Genomic DNA, 19,421 nt, shown 5'->3' with positions numbered 1-19,421 from the left:
TTTTGTCTGGATTTGAAAACTGCAGACAATCTTGGTTCTTTTTTTGCAAGAGCTTTTGATGAAATCCTGCAAAAATTTCCTTGCTGTGGCTGTTTGTCTGTATTTTTGGGGTCTGACAGTGACTCAGCTTGAATTTTCCCTCGGTGTTGTTCATGTTTTTACTTGTTTGATTTTTTTGACTGTTTATCAAAAGGGGTGTGCTCTCTTTACAACAAGTTTTGCTGCAGGCCTTGGATCAGAGGTAGATTTAGAGTTCTTTTCCTAGAGAAGAAATGGAAGATTAAGATGGGTCATGTGGGACATGGAGAAGGCAATAACCACAGTTGCTGACCTAGGAACCAAGGGCACAGCATTCCAAAGCAGAGGAAACCATAATGGAATACTTTCCACAGCACATAAACAGCTCCACCTGAGAACAGTTTAAGAAGCTGTTTAATAGTAGCAGGGGATATCTGGAAATTAGATCAATGGTACCTTATGTTTGCCTTTCTTGACTTTTCACTGCATTCATTCTCTTCTGCCTTGCAGGCATTCATGCTGCTCTGTGATCTCCTGATGATTTTTAGTCACCAGCTGATGACGGGAGGTCGAGAAGGGCTCCAGCCTTTGGTGTTCAATCCAGACTCAGGCCTCCAGTCAGAACTTCTCAGTTTTGTCATGGATCATGTGTTTATTGACCAAGATGATGAAAATCAGAGCATGGGTATGTTTAGCTTTTTTTTCATACCAGACACAGAAGAAACGAGAAAATAGAATTTTCTGATCAGTTTGTTCACATGTTTTCAGAAGTATTCCTACTTTATTTTTGGAAGGTCACTACTCTGAAATTTCTTATGCAAGTTGTGGAATATGCTTTTATTATATAATAACTATATTTAAGATTTTATCTTTGTAGTTTATTTTTCATTCACAGAGTAAATAGGGACTTAATATTTATAGCATTTAAGTCCCTATTGCATAGGAACTTAATATTTATGGCATTGCATTCAATGTTAATGCTTCTTACAACTGGATTTTACTTCCTGTTGTTCAGAGCATTGATTTCACATCTGAAAATCTAAGGCATGCAGAAGTACTGGTGCTTCTGATTTTTCTTTTGTTAAATATTTATAGCTTGGTCATATTAATGGAGCCTCTGTGAATGTCCTGTGTTTGAGAAGTTAAGCAAGAGCATTCGCTAGAGTTCACTGTGGCCTTTCACAGGCTATAGGAAATAAATGACTCATTTTGATGTGGACTATATCCAGGATCTCCTCAGGATTATGGAGAACAGCCTTGGTCAGTGGTGTGTCATGTTCCTAAACTTCCCTGGAAGTTTCCAAGTAGGCAGGACTCAAGACTTAGCACCTTTCATTTTAGCTTCTTCTCCAACAATCCTTCTTGCTTCAAGAATTGATTTTTTTCTAAAAGCTCCCCTTTGATAATGTTGTTTTAGAACTTAACAGTTACTTACAAAGATTCTGATGATGCTTTCAGAGGGAGATGAAGAAGATGAAGCCAACAAAATAGAAGCTTTACATAAGAGAAGAAACCTTCTGGCTGCCTTTAGCAAGCTGATAATTTATGACATTGTGGACATGCATGCAGCAGCAGATATCTTCAAACACTATATGAAGGTACAGGCCCTGCATCCTCCTGTCCTGACTGAGCCCAGTCTGCAGTGTTAGGGCTTCTGCCAGCCCTGCCAGGGATGTGTTACAGCCCAAACACTCCTGAAAGCTTTTTCAGCTTTATTTGATCCTGTGTGGTACTTTCTCCTTTCTACACAACACCTGGCACTGAGCAGCAGCGAGCTCTGACCTCCCCCTCCTTGGAGCACATGTGCTTTGTTTAGGGCAGCACCTAAAGCTGCCCCTGAGGTGCTGAGCATTTCCAGAGAGGCTCCACTCTACAGAGAGTTTCTTCCCCTGCTCCTCAGATCCATCTCTAGAATCTCCAGGAAGTTTTGCCTGTTCCATGCCATGTTCCACTGTCAGTGTCCCGGGCTTGGTGCTTGCCCTGAGGCAGCAGGGTTCTTGTCAGAGGAGATTGCTTTAAACAGGACAGCAGGAACAAAAAGCTCTGTGTGGTTGTGCTGTAAGTGGGTCTGTGGTGACTGAGTGTTTTCTCAGCTTTGGCTGCTTCCACAGAGCTTTTAGGGCCCAGTGGGGGTTAGAAGGACCTGAGCTCCTGCTGCCCCTGTACGTGGGGTTCACCTGCCAGAACAGGCACATCAGTCCTGCCACTGACCCCTCAGGTCCTGTCCCCCCTGTCCCTGCAGGGGATTGTCATCACAGAGGTGACAATCCAGCAGATCCTTTATTCTAGACACTGTTTGAGATGTTGATGTGAAACATAAAGGGTTTAACTTGAAATTCTCCTGTTCATCAGGCACACACAGCACAGTAAAGTTCCCAGGACACACGGTAGCCATCAGTCAGGGTTAGTCTTGCTTAGGGGTTGTTTGCCAGAGTGGGAGTTGGAAACTGAAGCTGTCACCATCCAGGTGAGTTCCCTCCCTGCTGCTCTAGGTTGGGCTTCTCCTCTCCCCACACCCCTCCTTTTCTTAAGACTGGGGGAGAGGGAGAGAAATTTAATTTAAATTAGTACCAAAGAAGGCAAAAGCAGTATTGTAGAGGGAATGAAAATAAGTGACTGCAAATGTAGAAACATCAGTGAGGCTGAAAGAATACTGTTGGACAAAAAATTTATCTCAACTTGGAATTTGTAATGATAATACAGCTCTTCTACCCAGATGGGCAGCACCACTGTGGCTTTCAGCAACCTTTCTGTTAACAGAAAGAGAAACAGCACTCCATGCTGAATCATTCCTTACTCCACTTTTTGGCTTTAGTGAATTCCTTTCCCCCCAGTGTACAAGGAGCACACACCTCTGTGCTGGTGTCTGTTCACACCTGCTTCTTAGGGGTGTTGGATCAATGTCATGCTGTTGCTTGGAATTGGCAGCCATGGGTCACCTTCATCAAGTGCTTAGTTTGGGGCAGGAAATGCTCTTTTGTTTGGTTTTCAACATGTTTGTTACAAAAAATAATAAGCACAGAAGTTCCCTACCTTATCACAGGGTTTGGTTTAAATTTTGATACTGAAACGTTGCCCCTGCTCACACCAAAAATCTGGATTTGAGCAACTGCTGCCTTTTCAAATCAAGAATTACAAGTAATCTTTCTCTTGGGAAATCTGTAAGAAATTGCATAAGAAATTTGATTTAAAGGTTTTGATTTTTTTTCCCATTTGTTCTTAGTACTACAATGACTACGGAGATATCATTAAGGAAACCCTGAGCAAAACCAGGCAAATTGATAAAATCCAGTGTGCAAAGACACTCATTCTCAGTTTGCAACAGGTAAGAGCATTGATTTTTTGGTTAGAAATGCCTCATTGCAAAAAGCCCTGGCCAGGATTTCCTCTGATACACTTTACAGGGAAGCAGAAATGCTGCACTTCCTTAGGACATTTTCTTCATTTTCCTGCTGCCCAGTTCAGGCTGGCACTGCCCCTGTGTCTCAGTAATCTCTGTCTCCATAGGCCCACACTGGCAAAGCTTGGGCAGGTAAAAATGGAAGGGAGGGACAGAAGAGCCTTGGAGGCAGTTTGGTCCAAGCTGATTCATGGCATTTTTTATTGATCCTGAGTCAACAAGAAGAATTAGGATGGCTTTTTCTTCTTAGCATTTGCTGAAGTAATGCATCTTCCTTATACTTTGTCTAAATATTGATGAATTTTTCAAATTTCAAGCTAATTAAGTCTTCCAATACTGTTAGACATGTTTTTTCCCAGAAAAATTCTCTTTACATCACCCATAAATTACTGCCTGGTGATGAAATCTATCAAGCAACAGCACAAAGTGCACTAAATACCACTTAGGCCCTTGAAGTACCAGCTATAGCCATTGCACAGAGAAATTACTTCTGCTAATTAGATGCTTTCAAATGAGCTGGACCTCCCAAAATCCCTTCCTGAGGGATTTGCTGTAGCAATCTGGAAGCTGAGAGAGATCTGTGCAAACCTGAGAAAAACAGATGTACTTCCAGAAGAATCAGGGAGTGTCAAAGCAGCCCATGTCTGTAAAACTTGGAGAGGAGGAAGCAGCTGCCACAGATCAGTCAGGCTGACAAAATTCCATGAAAAAAGCAGTGAGAGGAGCTCTTTGCAAGTGCCTCAGCGACAGGTAGCAACCAGTGTGGATTTGTCAAGAAGGAATCCTGTCCAATTAAGCTGCTGTCATTAATTACATGGTAACAGGGCTTGTGGAGATGAGAGAAACAGTGGCTGTAATGGAGCCTGATTTAATATCCTCACTGGCACTGGTTTAATATCCTCACTGGCACTGGTTTAATATCCTCACTGGCACTGATTTAATATCCTCACTGGCACTGGATTAATATCCTCACTGGCACTGGTTTAATATCCTCACTGGCACTGGTTTAATATCCTCACTGGCACTGGATTAATATCCTCACTGGCACTGGATTAATATCCTCACTGGCACTGGATTAATATCCTCACTGGCACTGCTCTCAGCATCCAGTGAGAGATGGGGTGTAAATGGCAGTGCCAGGAGAGGTGGAACTGGCTGGAAAAGCATCAAGCACTTCAATACCGTGCTGGGAGACCTTGGAGGCAGCAGTGCTGGGCAAAGAGGCACTGAGGTTACAGTGGAGGAGCTGCAGTTTGGGTCCCCAAATTCAGAGCACCACCAGATCTGATGGGTGATGGAGGTGCTTAAGGGAACAGCACGAGAATGCAGGACCTTCTTGATGAGTTGGGAGAATGATGGATGGAATTCAGGGAGGGTGGGTGCAGAATTCCACCAAAATGACTCCACACAAGTACAAGATGGGGGACAGCTGGCAAACAGCAGAGGGACAGAAGAAAATCTGGCAGGTGACAGGGACTCCGTTATGTCTCAGTCATCACAAAGGCCATTCTCAGATGGAGCAGGTTTAGAACCCAAGTCTTTCTCAATAAAAGAGTTTCCCAGCTCACAGGTGTCAACCTCTGAACTCTCTCTGCAGCTGTTCAATGAGCTTGTTCAGGAGCAAGGTCCCAACCTGGACAGGACATCTGCCCACGTCAGTGGCATTAAGGAGCTGGCCCGGCGGTTTGCCCTCACTTTTGGCTTGGATCAGATCAAGACAAGGGAAGCTGTGGCCACACTACACAAGTGAGTGGTGGTAAATAAACTAGATTTTTACACTACTTCAGATTAAAACTCTTGTTCAGCATTCCTTTCTCAGGATACATAATCTCAGCAGGCAATGGAATAATTATATATTTTTTTCTGCTTAATTGGAGGGGTCTACATGTATGTAGGTAGAAAGGAAACAAACTAGCTGCTACATAATTATTTATTGAAATTAATTGGCATGGTTATGTTTATCTCTGGTGGGTTATGTGTAACAACTGAGGATGGTTCTTTGTTCCACACCACTGTGGATTCTGGAGGAACCAAGGGCTGTTATGAAAAGATTCTCTGAAAATATTTTGGAAGTCTTTTAATGTGGACTGAAAATTTTTATGCAACTGCTGCATAGAAGAGCATGGAAAGGTTCTGCTAAATTTAAATTATGACTTTGTCATGCCATAAAAAAGTTCAAATGCTAAGGTTTGGTGTCTCAGAGACTCAGTCCTTGAGACCGAGATCAGCACCAGGTCAGGAGCACCAGGCACTGTCCTCAGGCAGGCAGGAGTCAGGGACACCTGTGCCTTGCTGGCTGAGGGAAGGGACAGTGTCACAGGTGACAGAGCAGAACCAAATGTGTCCCTGCTCTGGGCACTCAGGTCTCTGCTCTGGCTGCACAGGTTGGCTCCTCTTTGATCTGACACATTCCATGGAGCTCCTGCCCTGGGCTGCTCTGCCCAGTTCCCTCACTGGGCACGTTCCCTCTTACAGGGACTGGCCACGTGCTTATCTGAGGGTGTCTCACAAATCCACAGGGAGCTCTGCATTCCCCTTGGTCCAAAAGCTGCTGCTTGCTGCTAATGGGGAATTACATTGTGATGGGACCTGAGGATTCAAACAGTCTCAGATTTAGGGCAACTTGTTTGAGTGTTGGGTTGGGCTTTTTTTTCTGCTTTTTTGGGTTTTGGGGTTTTTTTGGTGTTTTTGTTGCAAATGTCTGAACATGTTAATATTTCTATACTGTAGAGATGGCATAGAGTTTGCCTTCAAATACCAGAATCAGAAAGGACAAGACTATCCACCTCCTAACCTTGCTTTCCTGGAAGTGCTCAGTGAATTTTCTTCCAAACTCCTGCGACAGGACAAAAAGACTGTGTAAGTAATGCTGTGTTTTCTTCCCTGGGCTCTGTTAATCCCTGCACTGTGGATTCCAGCTCTTTCCTTTGAGGTCTCTACAATCTAACCAGGCTGCAGAAAGTCCCTGAGACATTTCACATACATACTTACTCATCTTTTTGTGTTTTAAAGTAATAAAACTAAATGGGAAAAGAAAAATCAGACCCGCTAATGAGATGAGTTTGAGACCTCCCAAAACAATGTTATTTAAAATTTCTCATGGGATATTGAAAATAAAAAGTCCTTTTTTTTGCTAGAAGAAAAGAAATTACACATTAGCAGTGCAGGGAATTTACAGGTTGTCACCACTGCAGAAACACATTTCTGTCTTTATTTACAGAAATTGTAAACCTATATTTGTTGTTTCTTTTAATATATTGGAAGGACTCCAGTGAAACATCAGCCAAGCACTATGTGCCCAGTGTGGAACTAAATTCACTGAATAACTTTATGACCAGTTTAGAAGTGCAGTTGCCAGATCTGTTGATTTATGGTTATAGGTGCCTTTCAAGTCAGTTCTGTGACCCCACTGAGTGTTAGTCAAAAATCAGCTGGAATGGCCTCAACTGACTCTTTCTGTCAGACCTTGCTGTGAAGGTTTGACAGATGTTTTTCTGTGAAGACATTTCTTTTAAAGGACTTTCCTATTAGGGTTAACAGCTGTGAACATTACAGCTTCATCTGTGCAGTAAGAAATGCAGCTTGGTTAACTTTGTATAATTTTTAATGTGTACACACTTGAAACAATTTCACTTTTTGGTTGTATCAATAATTTCTCAAGTCAGTGAACACTGTAGGACAAACAGTTAAAGGAGCTAGGGAATGGGATGATCCAGTTAGGCTGGCTTGGCACTCCATTTGTGCATCTCCATTGTTATATCCTGGAATCTCGTCAGCCTCTATCCTCTTCCTCAGGACAGGACTTAAGGATAAAAGGATTTTATGGCTTGTCTTCTTAGCTGAGCTGTAGGTTCTCCACGTGCTGGTCTAAGTGCCACTGGCCTGTTTCCTGTTGAATTTAGTGAAGTGTAGCCTTTCAGCAGAGTCATCCCTTCCACAAGTTTCCAGTGTCTGACATTTAAAGTTACATCATGCTGCCCCTGACAGCTTCTGTTAACCTGAGCTTTGAGTGAAATTCAGTTCTTTGAGATATTCTGTTCCTTCACCTTCCATGTTGCCATTTAAATTCTTTCTCAAAGGTTCCCCTGCCCACATGCACAACCAGTGGCTGCTCCTGCAGGAGTATAAGGATTGTTGTGGTGGAATATCTATACCTGAGCTATTGACCTCAGCTGAATCTGATGATCATGAAAAGAAATAGGTCCTGATCTGTGCCAGCCTGCTGTGTTGGATGAGTTCAGCCCTGCCCCAGACCCCACGGGCTGTGGTGACCATGAGAAGGGTCAGCACAATTTGCTGACATGTAAGGATTCCATGTGGTGGCTCCACTCCTGCCCAGAGTGCTCCACTGACAGGACAGGAGGGAGATGCTGAATTTCCCTTTTCTCCTCCAATCCATAGGGACCTCTCCCCCACCACAGGGGCTGCCTGTGTGCAGGAAGGTCCATGACCACCATCTGCTGGAGAAGTCTCATGTTCAGCATCACTTCCCTCCCTCCCTACCCAGAGGCCCTCCCCAGCCTCAGCAAAGGACTCTTGGCTGCAGCCAGAAGTGCTCTGGAGCCCTCACACTCTCAGGAACACGTGGCTGCCTGCCTGCCCAGGTTCTCCAGCTTGGCTTCTCTGCCTCAACCCCCAAATCATCCACCTGAGGGCCTGCAGGTGTCAGGGCACTGTCCAGGACACCCTTCCTGACAGGCTGCAGCACACACTGCTATTCCACTGGGCTTCTGCTTCCTTCTGCTGGGCTGCTGGCCTTTTCCTCTGGGCCTAGAAAAGGGAGAAGCTTCCAGTTTGGGAGTGATGCAGCCACACTGATTTAATTTAGTTTCCCTAGCCTGTTAATCTGGCTACTCATTTTATAGTAACCTTCAGAAGTGGTGATAGCCATTTATGGATTTATTCAAATCTATGGATTTCACATAAAACTGTTAATGTAAGGTGCCAGACTCATACAGCTGCAGAAAAAGAATTTGTACTAACACTCTGTTACAAACCCATTAAGGCAGATAGAGGCAGGGAAATCCTGAGGAACTAATGTAGGACAGAACAGAGGAGATTGTCCTTGGAGGCACTTATTTCCATTTATTTCTCTCAAAGACACAGTTGGCTGAGACTGAACACTGACTTGTGGGTGTCAGGTAGAGCCTCAACATGGGTGAAGTCCACTGAGCTCAGAGTTGATAGGAAGTGCCAGTGTGAAGCTCCCCCAAAATGCTGAGCACAAGATGTCTCGAGTTTGGCATCCAGGCAGTAAAGAGCTCCCAAGTGGTGTCGTTTTCCTCCTTCACAATTTGGCCATAAACATGCAATCTGGTTCTCTAAATACAAACTGGAGGTAGAAAAACTTCTTACTTTCCAAGACTCTTCTGCAGGTAGATTCTCTGAAGCCATGAATCACTTGAGTGGCACAGTTGGGTACCATAAAATAGAGAATACACTAAGACTTTACCATTGCTGCCAGGTTTGGGAGTTACACACATGGAAAAGGGAAGGAGGAAGCATTGACAATATTCAATAAAAGAGTAGACAGGAACCTGCTGTTTCTTGAACAAAGTTATGCCATTCACTGAATAAAAAACTGATGTGATGTCACCCTCCCATGAGCAGTGTGGCTCCTGGGCCTGTTCTGGAGCTGGGCTGGGTAACAACTCCGAGCTGCCATGAGCTAACAGAGGAAACCTCTGCCTTTCCATGTGGAATGTGTGGAGTTGACTCCCACTGCTGGCAACCTGGCAAGGTGGTGTTAAAGGAAATTGTGACTGAGGGGTGCAGGAAGTGATGCTGAAGTACCTGAGTTCTCTTACCAAACTTCTGAATGTTTGGCTCTGCAGCCAAACTCATTAGAATCACATTTCTGTAGATTTGCATGTTCATTTTAGAGATTACTTCTGATTCCATAATTAAATAATCAATGGAAAAACAGTTCCTATGCCCTCCAGACAGGAGGGAGTTGTTGGTTCCTCCTTTCAGTTAACATGTGTGCACTGGACTTTCCATGGCAGTGGAGCAGGTGTTCAAATTTTTTATGGAAAAATAAATGCCTTCATTTGATGAACCCATTTCTCTTGTTCCAGGATGCCAAAGGACATCCTGCATCCTTGCAGCAGTGACTCTGATGCAGCCTGGCTGCTGACACAGCGGCCACATCCAGGTGTCTGTGGGGAGATTGCTGCCCTCTGTAGCCCCTGTGTTTCCTTTCCAGGCACACCTACTTGGAGAAGTTCCTGACAGAGCAGATGATGGAGAGAAGAGAGGACGTGTGGCTGCCGCTGATCTCGTACCGGAACTCGCTGGTGACGGGCGGCGAGGACGACAGGATGTCCGTGAACAGCGGCAGCAGCAGCAGCAAGGCCTCCTCCGTGAGGAACAAGAAGGGCCGACCCCCCCTCCACAAAAAGAGAGTGGAAGGTTTGTGAGGGCACAGGGCTTTGGCATGCTGGACACTCAGGAGAGGGGGCTCTACCAGTTGATGCAGAAATACCTGACATGTTCTGGATGTGGCAGAACAAGGCATCTGTTCTGCTGGTTCTGTCAGGCCTGGACACGTCTTTAATGGAAATACCACCTCAGCCCCCTGTTCTTGTTTGTCTTGACCAAAATTGGCAATCAGAACTGTTAAAAGCTGTAACTGCTGGTGTTTGTGGAGTTACCTGCTCTTTCTCACTCCTGGACTGCTGGATTTCTGCCTGTGGTTCCCTCTGGGAAGTTGTTAATTCTCAGGGATTTGGAGCAGATTCCAGGCAGAAATTCTGATAACAGATCTCTGTTGTTGCATGGCCATTGGGAACACTAAAAAGACACCATATTTGTTTAAAATCTTACTGATACCTAGTGTTGTCTGCATTTACTCTTTCTGGGACCTCAGATGTGTTCATCAGGAATCTGGCTGTGATAGCAAATTTCTTACAAGGCTGCATCTGTTCCTGCTCAGTCTGTGTGCTGTAGCGTGGACTTTTGTGAATACTAATTTGCTGTTCCACTATACAGTAGATCTGAGTGAGATCTTAAACTTCAGGGGTTTTTCCAAGTTCAGTATCTATGACAGTAATCCCTCAGTAAGGAATATAGTGCCCATTTGCCTGAATATACAGCAATTTCCCATAATATTCCTCAAAAGTTTGCCCATACAGCCAGGTCCACTGCAGCTCATGGTGAGCAGCCCCTGCACCAGGTCCTTCTCACCAGGTCCTTCTCAGCCAGCCTCCAGTGTAGGTACATCAAATACTGGCTCCTTTCTTCAGGCACTGTTTTTCTTCTTTCAGGACACCAAGATTTTCACTGAATTCAGCCACTGAGGTTTTTTCTTTCCTCTTGCTGCCAGTTTCATTCTATTCTCTTGTATTTTACCAATATCTTATTTTTTTTTTACCCTGGGGTGTGTAGTAGCATCTTTGTCTCCCAGTAAGGCAAATCTCAGGCTTAAGATGCAGTTTTTAGGCTTTCCTTATCTCATACTCTTTTGTGTCACCCTCTTTCAGTGGTCAGGAGAAGGGAGAATTGATTTCCAACACTTTCCATTTGAGAATCTCCTTTTTTTGTTTTTGTTTCTTTAATTTCCACTCTAAAGGATCTAACAGGAGAAAGGTCACTGCAGAAATTACTGTGGGATCAAAGAACCATATCCATCCCCTCTGGTTCCTTTCTCACCTAGATCCAGCACAGACTGGCTTGGAGAACATTCCCTGTTGCTTCTGAGAGGAAATGTGCTCTGTGACATTTCTTCAAGATGCCTTAAGGAAATCAATAGGTTAAAAAAAAAATCCCTAACATAAAAATGATTGAAAAGTAAAATTGACAATAAATAGGCAGCTTCTTAGACAACATTTATACCTAAAGAGTAATAAAAGACAATGGAAGAGTGAACAGATCCATGGAGATCCCCATCTACTTTTCTCACCACACATTTCCTGCTAGTAAATCTGTGATCTCATCATCTCTGTTGTCATCTCCTGTCTTTCACTCCAGCAACTGAATTCATTTCTGTGTTTCTCTGGCTGCAAGCTTCCTGCTCTGATCCATTCTCAAGTCCTCCCTCTTCCCTCCTCTCTGCTTTGTTCCCCTCCCAACATAAGCACAGGATCCCAGCTAGACCATCAGTCATCTTCATCTCATTTTTATTGCCAAGTGTCCCCTCCCTGCTCCACTCCAGTGGTTCTGACAGTTCTAAAGATCTGGAGTACCAGATTTTGGGGTTTGTGCTCCACCTTGTCTTAGTGTTTATAACTGTATCTTGGTTGCTGTAGGTGCATGAGATTAACAGTCTCCAATTGTAAACTCAGGAATTGGGAATTACCTTGCTTGTTTATGTTCAGGATACCCAGCAGCTGAGGCTGTGCTGCAGTATGACTTTGTTTGCAATGGGGTTTGTGTTTGTTCACTTTAAATTGTTGTTATTGCTGGGAATAGAGGCTAGTAATACTTTAAATAACAGAATCTAAGATTAGAACTGAAAATCTTACAATCCCAAGCATTTATCCAGGTGATCCCTCAGTGCACAATTGTTTGAATGCTGCCCTGCATGTGGTCAGAACTGAGCAGTGATTTCAGTGCTCTCTCTCTAGATGAGAGCCTGGAAGGCTCCTGGCTGAACAGGAATGAGAACATCCATACTCCAGGGACACTGCAGACACCTCAGCTCACCTCCACTGTCCTGAGAGAGAACACCAGACAAATGGGAGAGCAGATCCAGGAGCATGAGTCGGAGCAGGGATCTGAACAGGATTTTTTACACAAGTAAGTCTTGCAATGTCAGCATCAGGTACAGTCAGCCAGGCAAAGGAATTGCTTGTGGTTTACAGTGGTACTGTTAGCCTGTGGCTCCAGAGATGCAGTGTTGATTTGCAAAGCCACCTGGAAATGCCTTCACTACAGCTCAGCAATACTTGGATTGTCCTCAGGTCCCAGAAAAATATGTTGTAATGGAATAATAGTAGAAATTCCTTATGTTAAAACTCTCCCATAGCACAGCCATGCAATTCTGGTCAAATCATCCTAGTGCTTGTGTCTCAGGCTGGGTGGAATTGTTTCTTTGGAAGACCTGTAAGTACTCCTTTCTCCCTGCCTGATATCAGAGTTAAGGTTCTCCACCTTAAATAACTCTGACTGATATTTTCTAAATTTCCAGCTGCTGAGGTAGTAATTCCTGATTTGAAGTAATTGCCCTAAATGATATATTCTTTTTGTCCCTTTGCTCCCATTTTATCCCCTCCATCTACAGGGAAAACATTGGTTATTTTCTGCCAGTGGGTGTTGGCAGCAGGTGCTGCCAGGATGCAGCAGGTGAGCACAGGCTGCCTGTGGGTCACAGGCTGCTGGTGGCATCAGCAGTGCAGCCTGGAAGGTATTTGCACATGGGTGAGGTACTGGCCCTTAAGTTGATCAGGGTATTTGTGTAAAAATCATTTGTTTTTCACATTGTGTGACATTTTTGTCAGTTACTAATTTGGATCCATTCTTGCTCATATTTTGCCTCATCTGACACAGTGAAGTACTATTGAATAATAACAAAATTTAGAGGTGTTATTATTTAGAGGTGCTCCTGCTCCAGGTGCCTGCCTCTAATGAAGGAGCAATGTCAGTGTTTCCATACCTGCTTTTTTTGCAACAGTTAATTGATTTTTTTGTGCACAAACAGTGAGAGGAGACAGACTGTGGAAGGGAATCCAGAAGATGTGTACAGTGGTGGATGGGATTTAATTATCCTAATCTGGAGCATGGCCAGACACAGAACTTGGAGACAGAAACAGCCCCAGAACAGGCAGCTCAGAACTGTTACTGCTGTGGGTTCTAACTTACTCCCTGTGTGTCAGTCCCCAGATGCAGATCTCGTGGCTGGGCCAGCAGAAGCTGGAGGATCTCAATCGCAAGGACAGGACAGGAATGAACTACATGAAAGGCAGAAGTGGCGTAAGGCACGCAGTGTAAGTGCTCACAGGCTGCTGCCCTCAGTGAAATGTTACCTTTCCTGCTGTGGCCAGTGGTTTCTGTGCCATTTCACCCTTGTGGTGAGGGCAGAGGGACAGTTTGTAGTGCTGGGATGGATCCAGCCCAGCACTGCCCTTCTCTGACTGTGGCCAGACACCAGGCCCAGTGAGGGTGCAGCTCCCCATTCCTCAGAGAGTTCCATGGTTTGTGTGTTCTGTAATTCCCTGTGAGCTCTGCCCACGAGCCAGTTCCTGTGGCTGTGCTCTCCATCCTTTTTTGCAAAGATGTCCCCCTGTGCAGTCATGGAGAGAACACACATGGGTGAACACTGGGGCACCACATGCTCTGTGCTGATCCCACCGAGTCCTTCAGCACAGGGGCTGGAATCCTTACAGCCTTTGGAACTGGGCTTGAAGGCACTGCTGGGGTCCCAGGGCTTTACCAGTGATCCTGGCAAAGGATCATTCCTCCTTGGTAAAAGGGCAGGCAAACACAAGAGGAGTTACTGCCCTGTAACCACTTCAATTGCTGGTCATAGTGCTGTCAGTGGGACTTGCTGCTTCAGCCTGGGCCAGGGTTTGGGGAGGGGAGTTTATGTGTGATTTTCCTCTGTTTGGTATTCCAGAGGGTCAGTTGGCTTTGCCCTCAGCATCAGCATTAAATGATAGGATTTGAGCATTCTTTTTAATAACAAAGATCAGGGCTGGGAAGTTTCTCTGCCTGGAAATGACTCTCTCTCTTTAATCAGACGAGGTCTAATGGAAGATGACGCTGAGCCCATCTTTGAAGATGTAATGATGTCCTCACGAGGCCAGCTAGAAGACATGAATGAAGAATTTGAGGACACAATGGTCATTGATCTGGTCAGTAAATCTTATCAATGGCAAGTTTAAAACAGCTGAAAGCTAATTTAAAAGGAATTTTAGAAGTGTAAACAAAAATTTCCAAAATTTTGAGTCTGGCCTCCGGTTGTCTGAATGTTAGAGTGGAAATTATGTGAGCACTTCCCAGAGCCTCCAGCTGCAGGCTTGAGCCCAGTGGGTTTGTTCCAGAGCCACACAAGGAGCATTGCTTAGTGCTTCTTCTTCCCAAGAGTGTGTTCTTGGGCAGCTTTTGGCAGCAGCAGCATCACACACCTCAGACTTGTCAGGCCACAAGGATCAGGTTATGAGTTCCAGGCTGTGCTGACAAGGCTCTTTATTGCATCCACGATGTGTCAGACGGGCACGGCCAAGGGGTCTCTCTCCTTCCCTTTCCTGGTTAGTTTGATTTTGAGGAGGTGGGCTGGGCAGGGGATCCTTACTCGAGGTCTCAGTAGGTCACAGCCAGATGGAGCACAGGCACTGGTGTGTGGGTGGGAGCTCCTTAAACAGGAATTGCTCCCAAACAGGTCCCATCATCAATGGCAGCCTCAGTCCCTTCCTGTTCTGTGCTGACTGCTGGGAGAAGTTCCTTGCAGCACTTACAGCTTTAACTGGCCTCCCCTCTGGAATGACTCCTCCCTTGTAAAATGGGATAAAGGAGCAGTTTGCTCTACACACCTCACCATTTTTATGCCTGTTTCTCCTTTCACATCTAAACAACAAGCCCTAGGTTATATTAGGACTGGGCTACAGTGTCTTGGGAAAGGCTTCTGCATACCGAGGTTATTGCCAGCACTCATGTAATTACCAAGTAAGTAACATGCAAGGAAAGGAAGGAATTGATCAAACCAGTGAGGCTCACACTCTTGTGCTCGTGGGGAAGGACGCCACAAATGGTTTAAGCCTCAGAAATATTTCAGTAAGTTCTCTACCCTTTCTGTTGGTAAATCCATTTTTAACCATGTCAGAGCTCAAGTTTCGCTATGAACTTGAAGCATGAAGAGAGTTAAGAGGGAGTCTCTGTGCAGTCTGGCCTAGAATCCCAATACAGAAACATCCTTAAGTCACAAGAGCCTTGGGCAAGTCTTTAACTATGAGCACAGAGTTAGAATTCGAGTCCATCAGCTTTCACCCCATTCTTCCAATAAGGTGTTTGCCCCAGAGGTTTTGTGGCACAGGGGGCAGGCGGGGGCAGGCACAGGGGCTGTGGCGGGCAGGCTCCGTGTGCCCCGTGCTGTTCCAAGTCCCTCCCGTGTGTTGCAGCCACCGTCGCGGAACCGGCGCGAGCGCGCGGAGCTGCGGCCGGACTTCTTCGACTCGGCGGCGATCATCGAGGACGATTCAGTAAGGGCCGGCTCCTTCTGCTTCTGTGACCCCGCTCGTGTCCCACCCCCAGTAACCGCTGTCTTTTCCCCTTTGCAGGGATTTGGCATGCCCATGTTCTGAAGTCTGGCGAAGACCTTTTACAAACTTGGAACTCTATTGTTTAGAGCTAGAGGCCTATATACTGTGATAGCTTGTATGAAAACCACATTTTTGATGTGATACGGTTTGATTTTTAACCAAATGATTGAGGTCAACCCCTTGGTGTAGTGACGGAGAGAAGAGGAGCTTCTTAATGACACACGGGAATGTTGGCCAATCCAGTCACCTCAGAAGGGCTGACCTAAAAAATCATTTGTATCCCTGTTCTTGACTGTCCTAATACGGATTTTTTTTTTTTTCTGGATGAGGAGGAAGTTTTAAATTGTTAAGACAGCTGTCAAAATAAACACTGTTCTACATATGTTTTCTGAAAACAACATTGAGTGAAAACAGAACTTTTTTAACTTTATTTTTCTGCTGTACAATTTAAAACGGTTTTAACATTTGCCTTTTTATGTTTTCAAAGCTAGCCATTTTTATTAAACCTATGCCTATCAGCCACTGACTAGCAAGGCTGCTGTAAGCAGGTCGTTCTGGCTACGGAAAGGTGTTTTGGAACACACTGGATTTGATTAACATTATGGTACGCTTATGTCCTCTCATAGGCATGGAGAAGAACACTCTCAGAGAAGAGGTTAGAATTCTAATGACGTGCATCTCTGCCAAAAAATTTCAGATTCTGATATGATAAACCCAGATTTTATACTCTTGAGAAGATTTATTTTTATTTATAATGGGACATAAAGTAAGAGATGTCCATGAAGCCACTTTTCCAACAGATGCTGTGTAACATTCATTTTATATAGCACATGGGGACACAAAACCAGTAAATTTTCTATTGGTACTTGCTCTGTGCATTTTTAGCAACTTATACCAGCAAATAAAGTATTCTCAGTAAAACACACAAATGGTTCTCAAGTAATCACTTTGCTGTTTTTACTACCTACTTCAAGCCTGCCAACACAAGGTACATAAACAGCAACTTTCCTATTAAAAAAAAATAGTTCAAGGGTGGGGGAAAGGATCACTTTAGCATACTAAAAGTAATTTTAACTGTACCATAAAACAGAGTCTACTTTCCATGCCGTAAATACCCTTTTCCGCTATTTTTGTAAATTAATTTTGCCAGTTAGAAGTACTGTATGTGCTGCATAGAAATTTGTGCTTAGATGGTGAAGTTCTTAAGCTTACAATGGACTACAGCTACATTTTCAGTGTTAACTGTGCATATTGAGAGTAATTCTTTGGAAAAAAATATGATTTTTCAAAAAAGCTAAAAACATCAAAAAAAATTCCAAAAAAACCCCAAAACATTCTCAGCTAATTCATTGTACTAAGATATTTTTCAATGTCTTCAATAATTTGGAATTTCATTATGCTTCGATTTTATGACTCGATGTAGTAGCTGCTCCTTACCCAGCCTGGCCTGGCACCAGCAGTGCTGGCCCTCCACAGCTGCAGATCTCCAACAATTGGCCCCAAAAGCTTCATCTTTCTGCACTCAGTAGCAGTTGGGATACAAAGCAGACTGACCCACTTGGAGCACAGCAGTTTCAGAGGTGCTTTGGTTTTAGCAACTGCAGAATAATCACGGAGCTTTTTCTGTTTCAAGCTTACTGGACACCAGCCCAACCCCTCAGTGCCCAGCGTGGGCAGGGAAAGAGCCCAAATTCACCCAGCCCAGCACTCACCCAGCTGAGCTCGGCTCTCACAACACGTGCAGTTCTCACACCCGGTTGCCAAAAATGTTTGACCAGGTAATTCAGCCATTCCTTAGTGTGGGTTGGGGATCTATTAATCCAAGAAGTAGCTGGAACTTTATAAACCCTGTTACCTCCCTCTGTGCACCCCCACGGCCTGGGGGCAGGAATGGCTGCAGGACCTGTCCCAGGATCACTCTGTGAGCATGGTGGCACAACAGATGCTGCCCACTTTGAGTCAGAGTCTCAGACAAACCTTGTGCTTCACAGTCCTCTGTGTGGAAAACTGATTCCTAATTTAACATTGTAGAATACTGTATAACAAACATTTATTATCATGGTACCTGCAATGGGTCTCCAGTTCAGTTTGCAGTTAATAGGTTTTTGTATTATGAGTGTCTCCTTGATTGGTTTTGCTAGTAATTCTGTAAATTGTACATTTACAATATGAGGTTTTTTTTCCTTTTGTACAATTTAAAACTGATGCTTCACCTTTCATTTAATAAACTATTCAAAATCATGAGTATGATGAGCACCCTCTTCACTATAGTTTTCTTTTAAGTGCTTGTTTGGACCATCACATTTTGTCATCCCATGTAGCAGTAGGAATTCAAGGAATTATTAAAGGCAAAACTGACAGGTAGCTTTCATGTAGTCCAGGCTTCACAACCAGACCTGTACCCCACTCCCTTACCCACTCAGCCTCAAGAGTGATGGAAACCCTCTCTGGGCTTCTTTCTCCCCTCCACCATCATGTGGTTTGGTTGGGGGGGTAGAGGGGTGGTGAATGTGGGATTGCTGTAAATCTGGGAAGGCCCCACACCAGCTGCAAGAGCTGCACTGCTAAAACTTACGATTTCTTGAAATGCCACAAGGTTTGAGAAGACTTTCTCTCTTCTGCCCTATACGTCTGAAGTGACCTGGAGTCTGTGGGAAGAAACTGCCATGGGAAAGGCTTCAAAGTTCTAACAACCAGCTGGGCTAAATGGAGTTTCACAGATTCCTGAAACAAAATGTCCATGTTACTCCCCTGTCTCAGGGAGCAAGTGCTATTTTTGTCCAACCCATGAAAGATTTCATCTCTGTAGTGCTAAAGAAAACTGACTGCTTTATCACCTGGCCCACTTCCTAAGGAAAAAATCACTGGAGTCATGAAAAGGAACAAGATACAGCTGCTGAGGCACAGGGATGAAAGCTCAGTCTCCAATTGTAAGTTATGGCAACTCCTGCACTGAGGAACACAGTAAGTAACTTGCCTTGCTGCTAAGTTCAAGGGCTACACATTATTTAAGGGATTTTATTTTGTACCTCTTGTTTTTTTAGGTGACTGGACTTCAAGGGAATTCTCAGCAGCCTCGTCAGAACAGCTTTCAAGCCTGTTTCCAGCATGTCCTGGTAGAGCACCTGCCTGTTTGGAAATGGAGAGGATCTAAAAGCCCAATTCTTGTGCTGGCAAGGGATGGGAGAGAGGCTGGAGTCTGTAGCAATACTGAGGTTAGGAAACAACTTACAAAGCTGTACTTTCCTCTTTATGACAAGGGAGTTTCTCATGGATTGTCTCCTTCTGACTCTGGGCAAGCTGAAGAAGCTGTGTAAGTATCCCTTCCCCTATCACAGCTTCTGCCTCTAAACCTGCTTTACCTTTGGAAAATCTTGGCCATTATAAACCCTTACAGTTTTCTCACAGTTAACTAGGAGCTCCCACCATGGCCATGACACCCACCCCAATAGCATTTGCATTTACCTTCCCCTGTTGCAGCCAGCTCTGTTCCCTGGGACAGCACCAGGAGCCTTTTCATACGGAGGCCACATCCAGGACACCCAGTGTGTCTGCAACGCCTGCATCCAAAAACCTGGGGAGCTGCAACTCCTACTTGCACTGCTGCTTTTATATTGTGCTTTTAGATGATATTTAGCTGTTGCTTTTCCCCCCCAGGTGGAGGCTCAAGCTCCACAGCTCTACTCACTGCACTTTGCTGGGAAGAGAAGCTGCCTGGCCCACGGCTGTCCTACCTCTGCTCCTTCAGGCTTGTGCTGGGTGTGAGCAGCAGCAGCTGCAGTGCAGGTAGGGAGGCTCTGTCACACACA

General features: G+C 44.7%; 1 protein-coding gene across 3 annotated transcripts in view; it reads left to right on the top strand.

Moving 5' to 3' along the window:
- The window catches only part of STAG1 (STAG1 cohesin complex component), a 154,470-nt gene extending 136,611 nt beyond the window's left edge, over window positions 1–17,859 (top strand). For all 3 annotated transcript variants that reach the window (XM_071437372.1, XM_071437370.1, XM_071437371.1), the window contains exons 24-34: window positions 529–703; window positions 1,477–1,616; window positions 3,242–3,343; window positions 5,016–5,164; window positions 6,149–6,277; window positions 9,624–9,829; window positions 11,983–12,154; window positions 13,231–13,341; window positions 14,094–14,208; window positions 15,472–15,552; window positions 15,631–17,859. In XM_071437372.1, coding sequence (XP_071293473.1) covers window positions 529–703; window positions 1,477–1,616; window positions 3,242–3,343; window positions 5,016–5,164; window positions 6,149–6,277; window positions 9,624–9,829; window positions 11,983–12,154; window positions 13,231–13,341; window positions 14,094–14,208; window positions 15,472–15,552; window positions 15,631–15,654 — 1,404 coding nt within the window. In that variant the 3' untranslated portion in view covers window positions 15,655–17,859. The remainder of the gene's footprint in view (window positions 1–528; window positions 704–1,476; window positions 1,617–3,241; window positions 3,344–5,015; window positions 5,165–6,148; window positions 6,278–9,623; window positions 9,830–11,982; window positions 12,155–13,230; window positions 13,342–14,093; window positions 14,209–15,471; window positions 15,553–15,630) is intronic.
- The last annotated feature ends 1,562 nt before the right edge of the window (window positions 17,860–19,421 follow it).

The sequence above is a fragment of the Agelaius tricolor genome, unplaced genomic scaffold (genome assembly GCF_023055355.1).
Source record: "Agelaius tricolor isolate 1412-34295 unplaced genomic scaffold, bAgeTri1.0.p SCAF_12, whole genome shotgun sequence".
Classification (NCBI taxonomy): domain Eukaryota; kingdom Metazoa; phylum Chordata; class Aves; order Passeriformes; family Icteridae; genus Agelaius; species Agelaius tricolor.
This window is presented reverse-complemented; position numbering and strand designations above follow the sequence as displayed.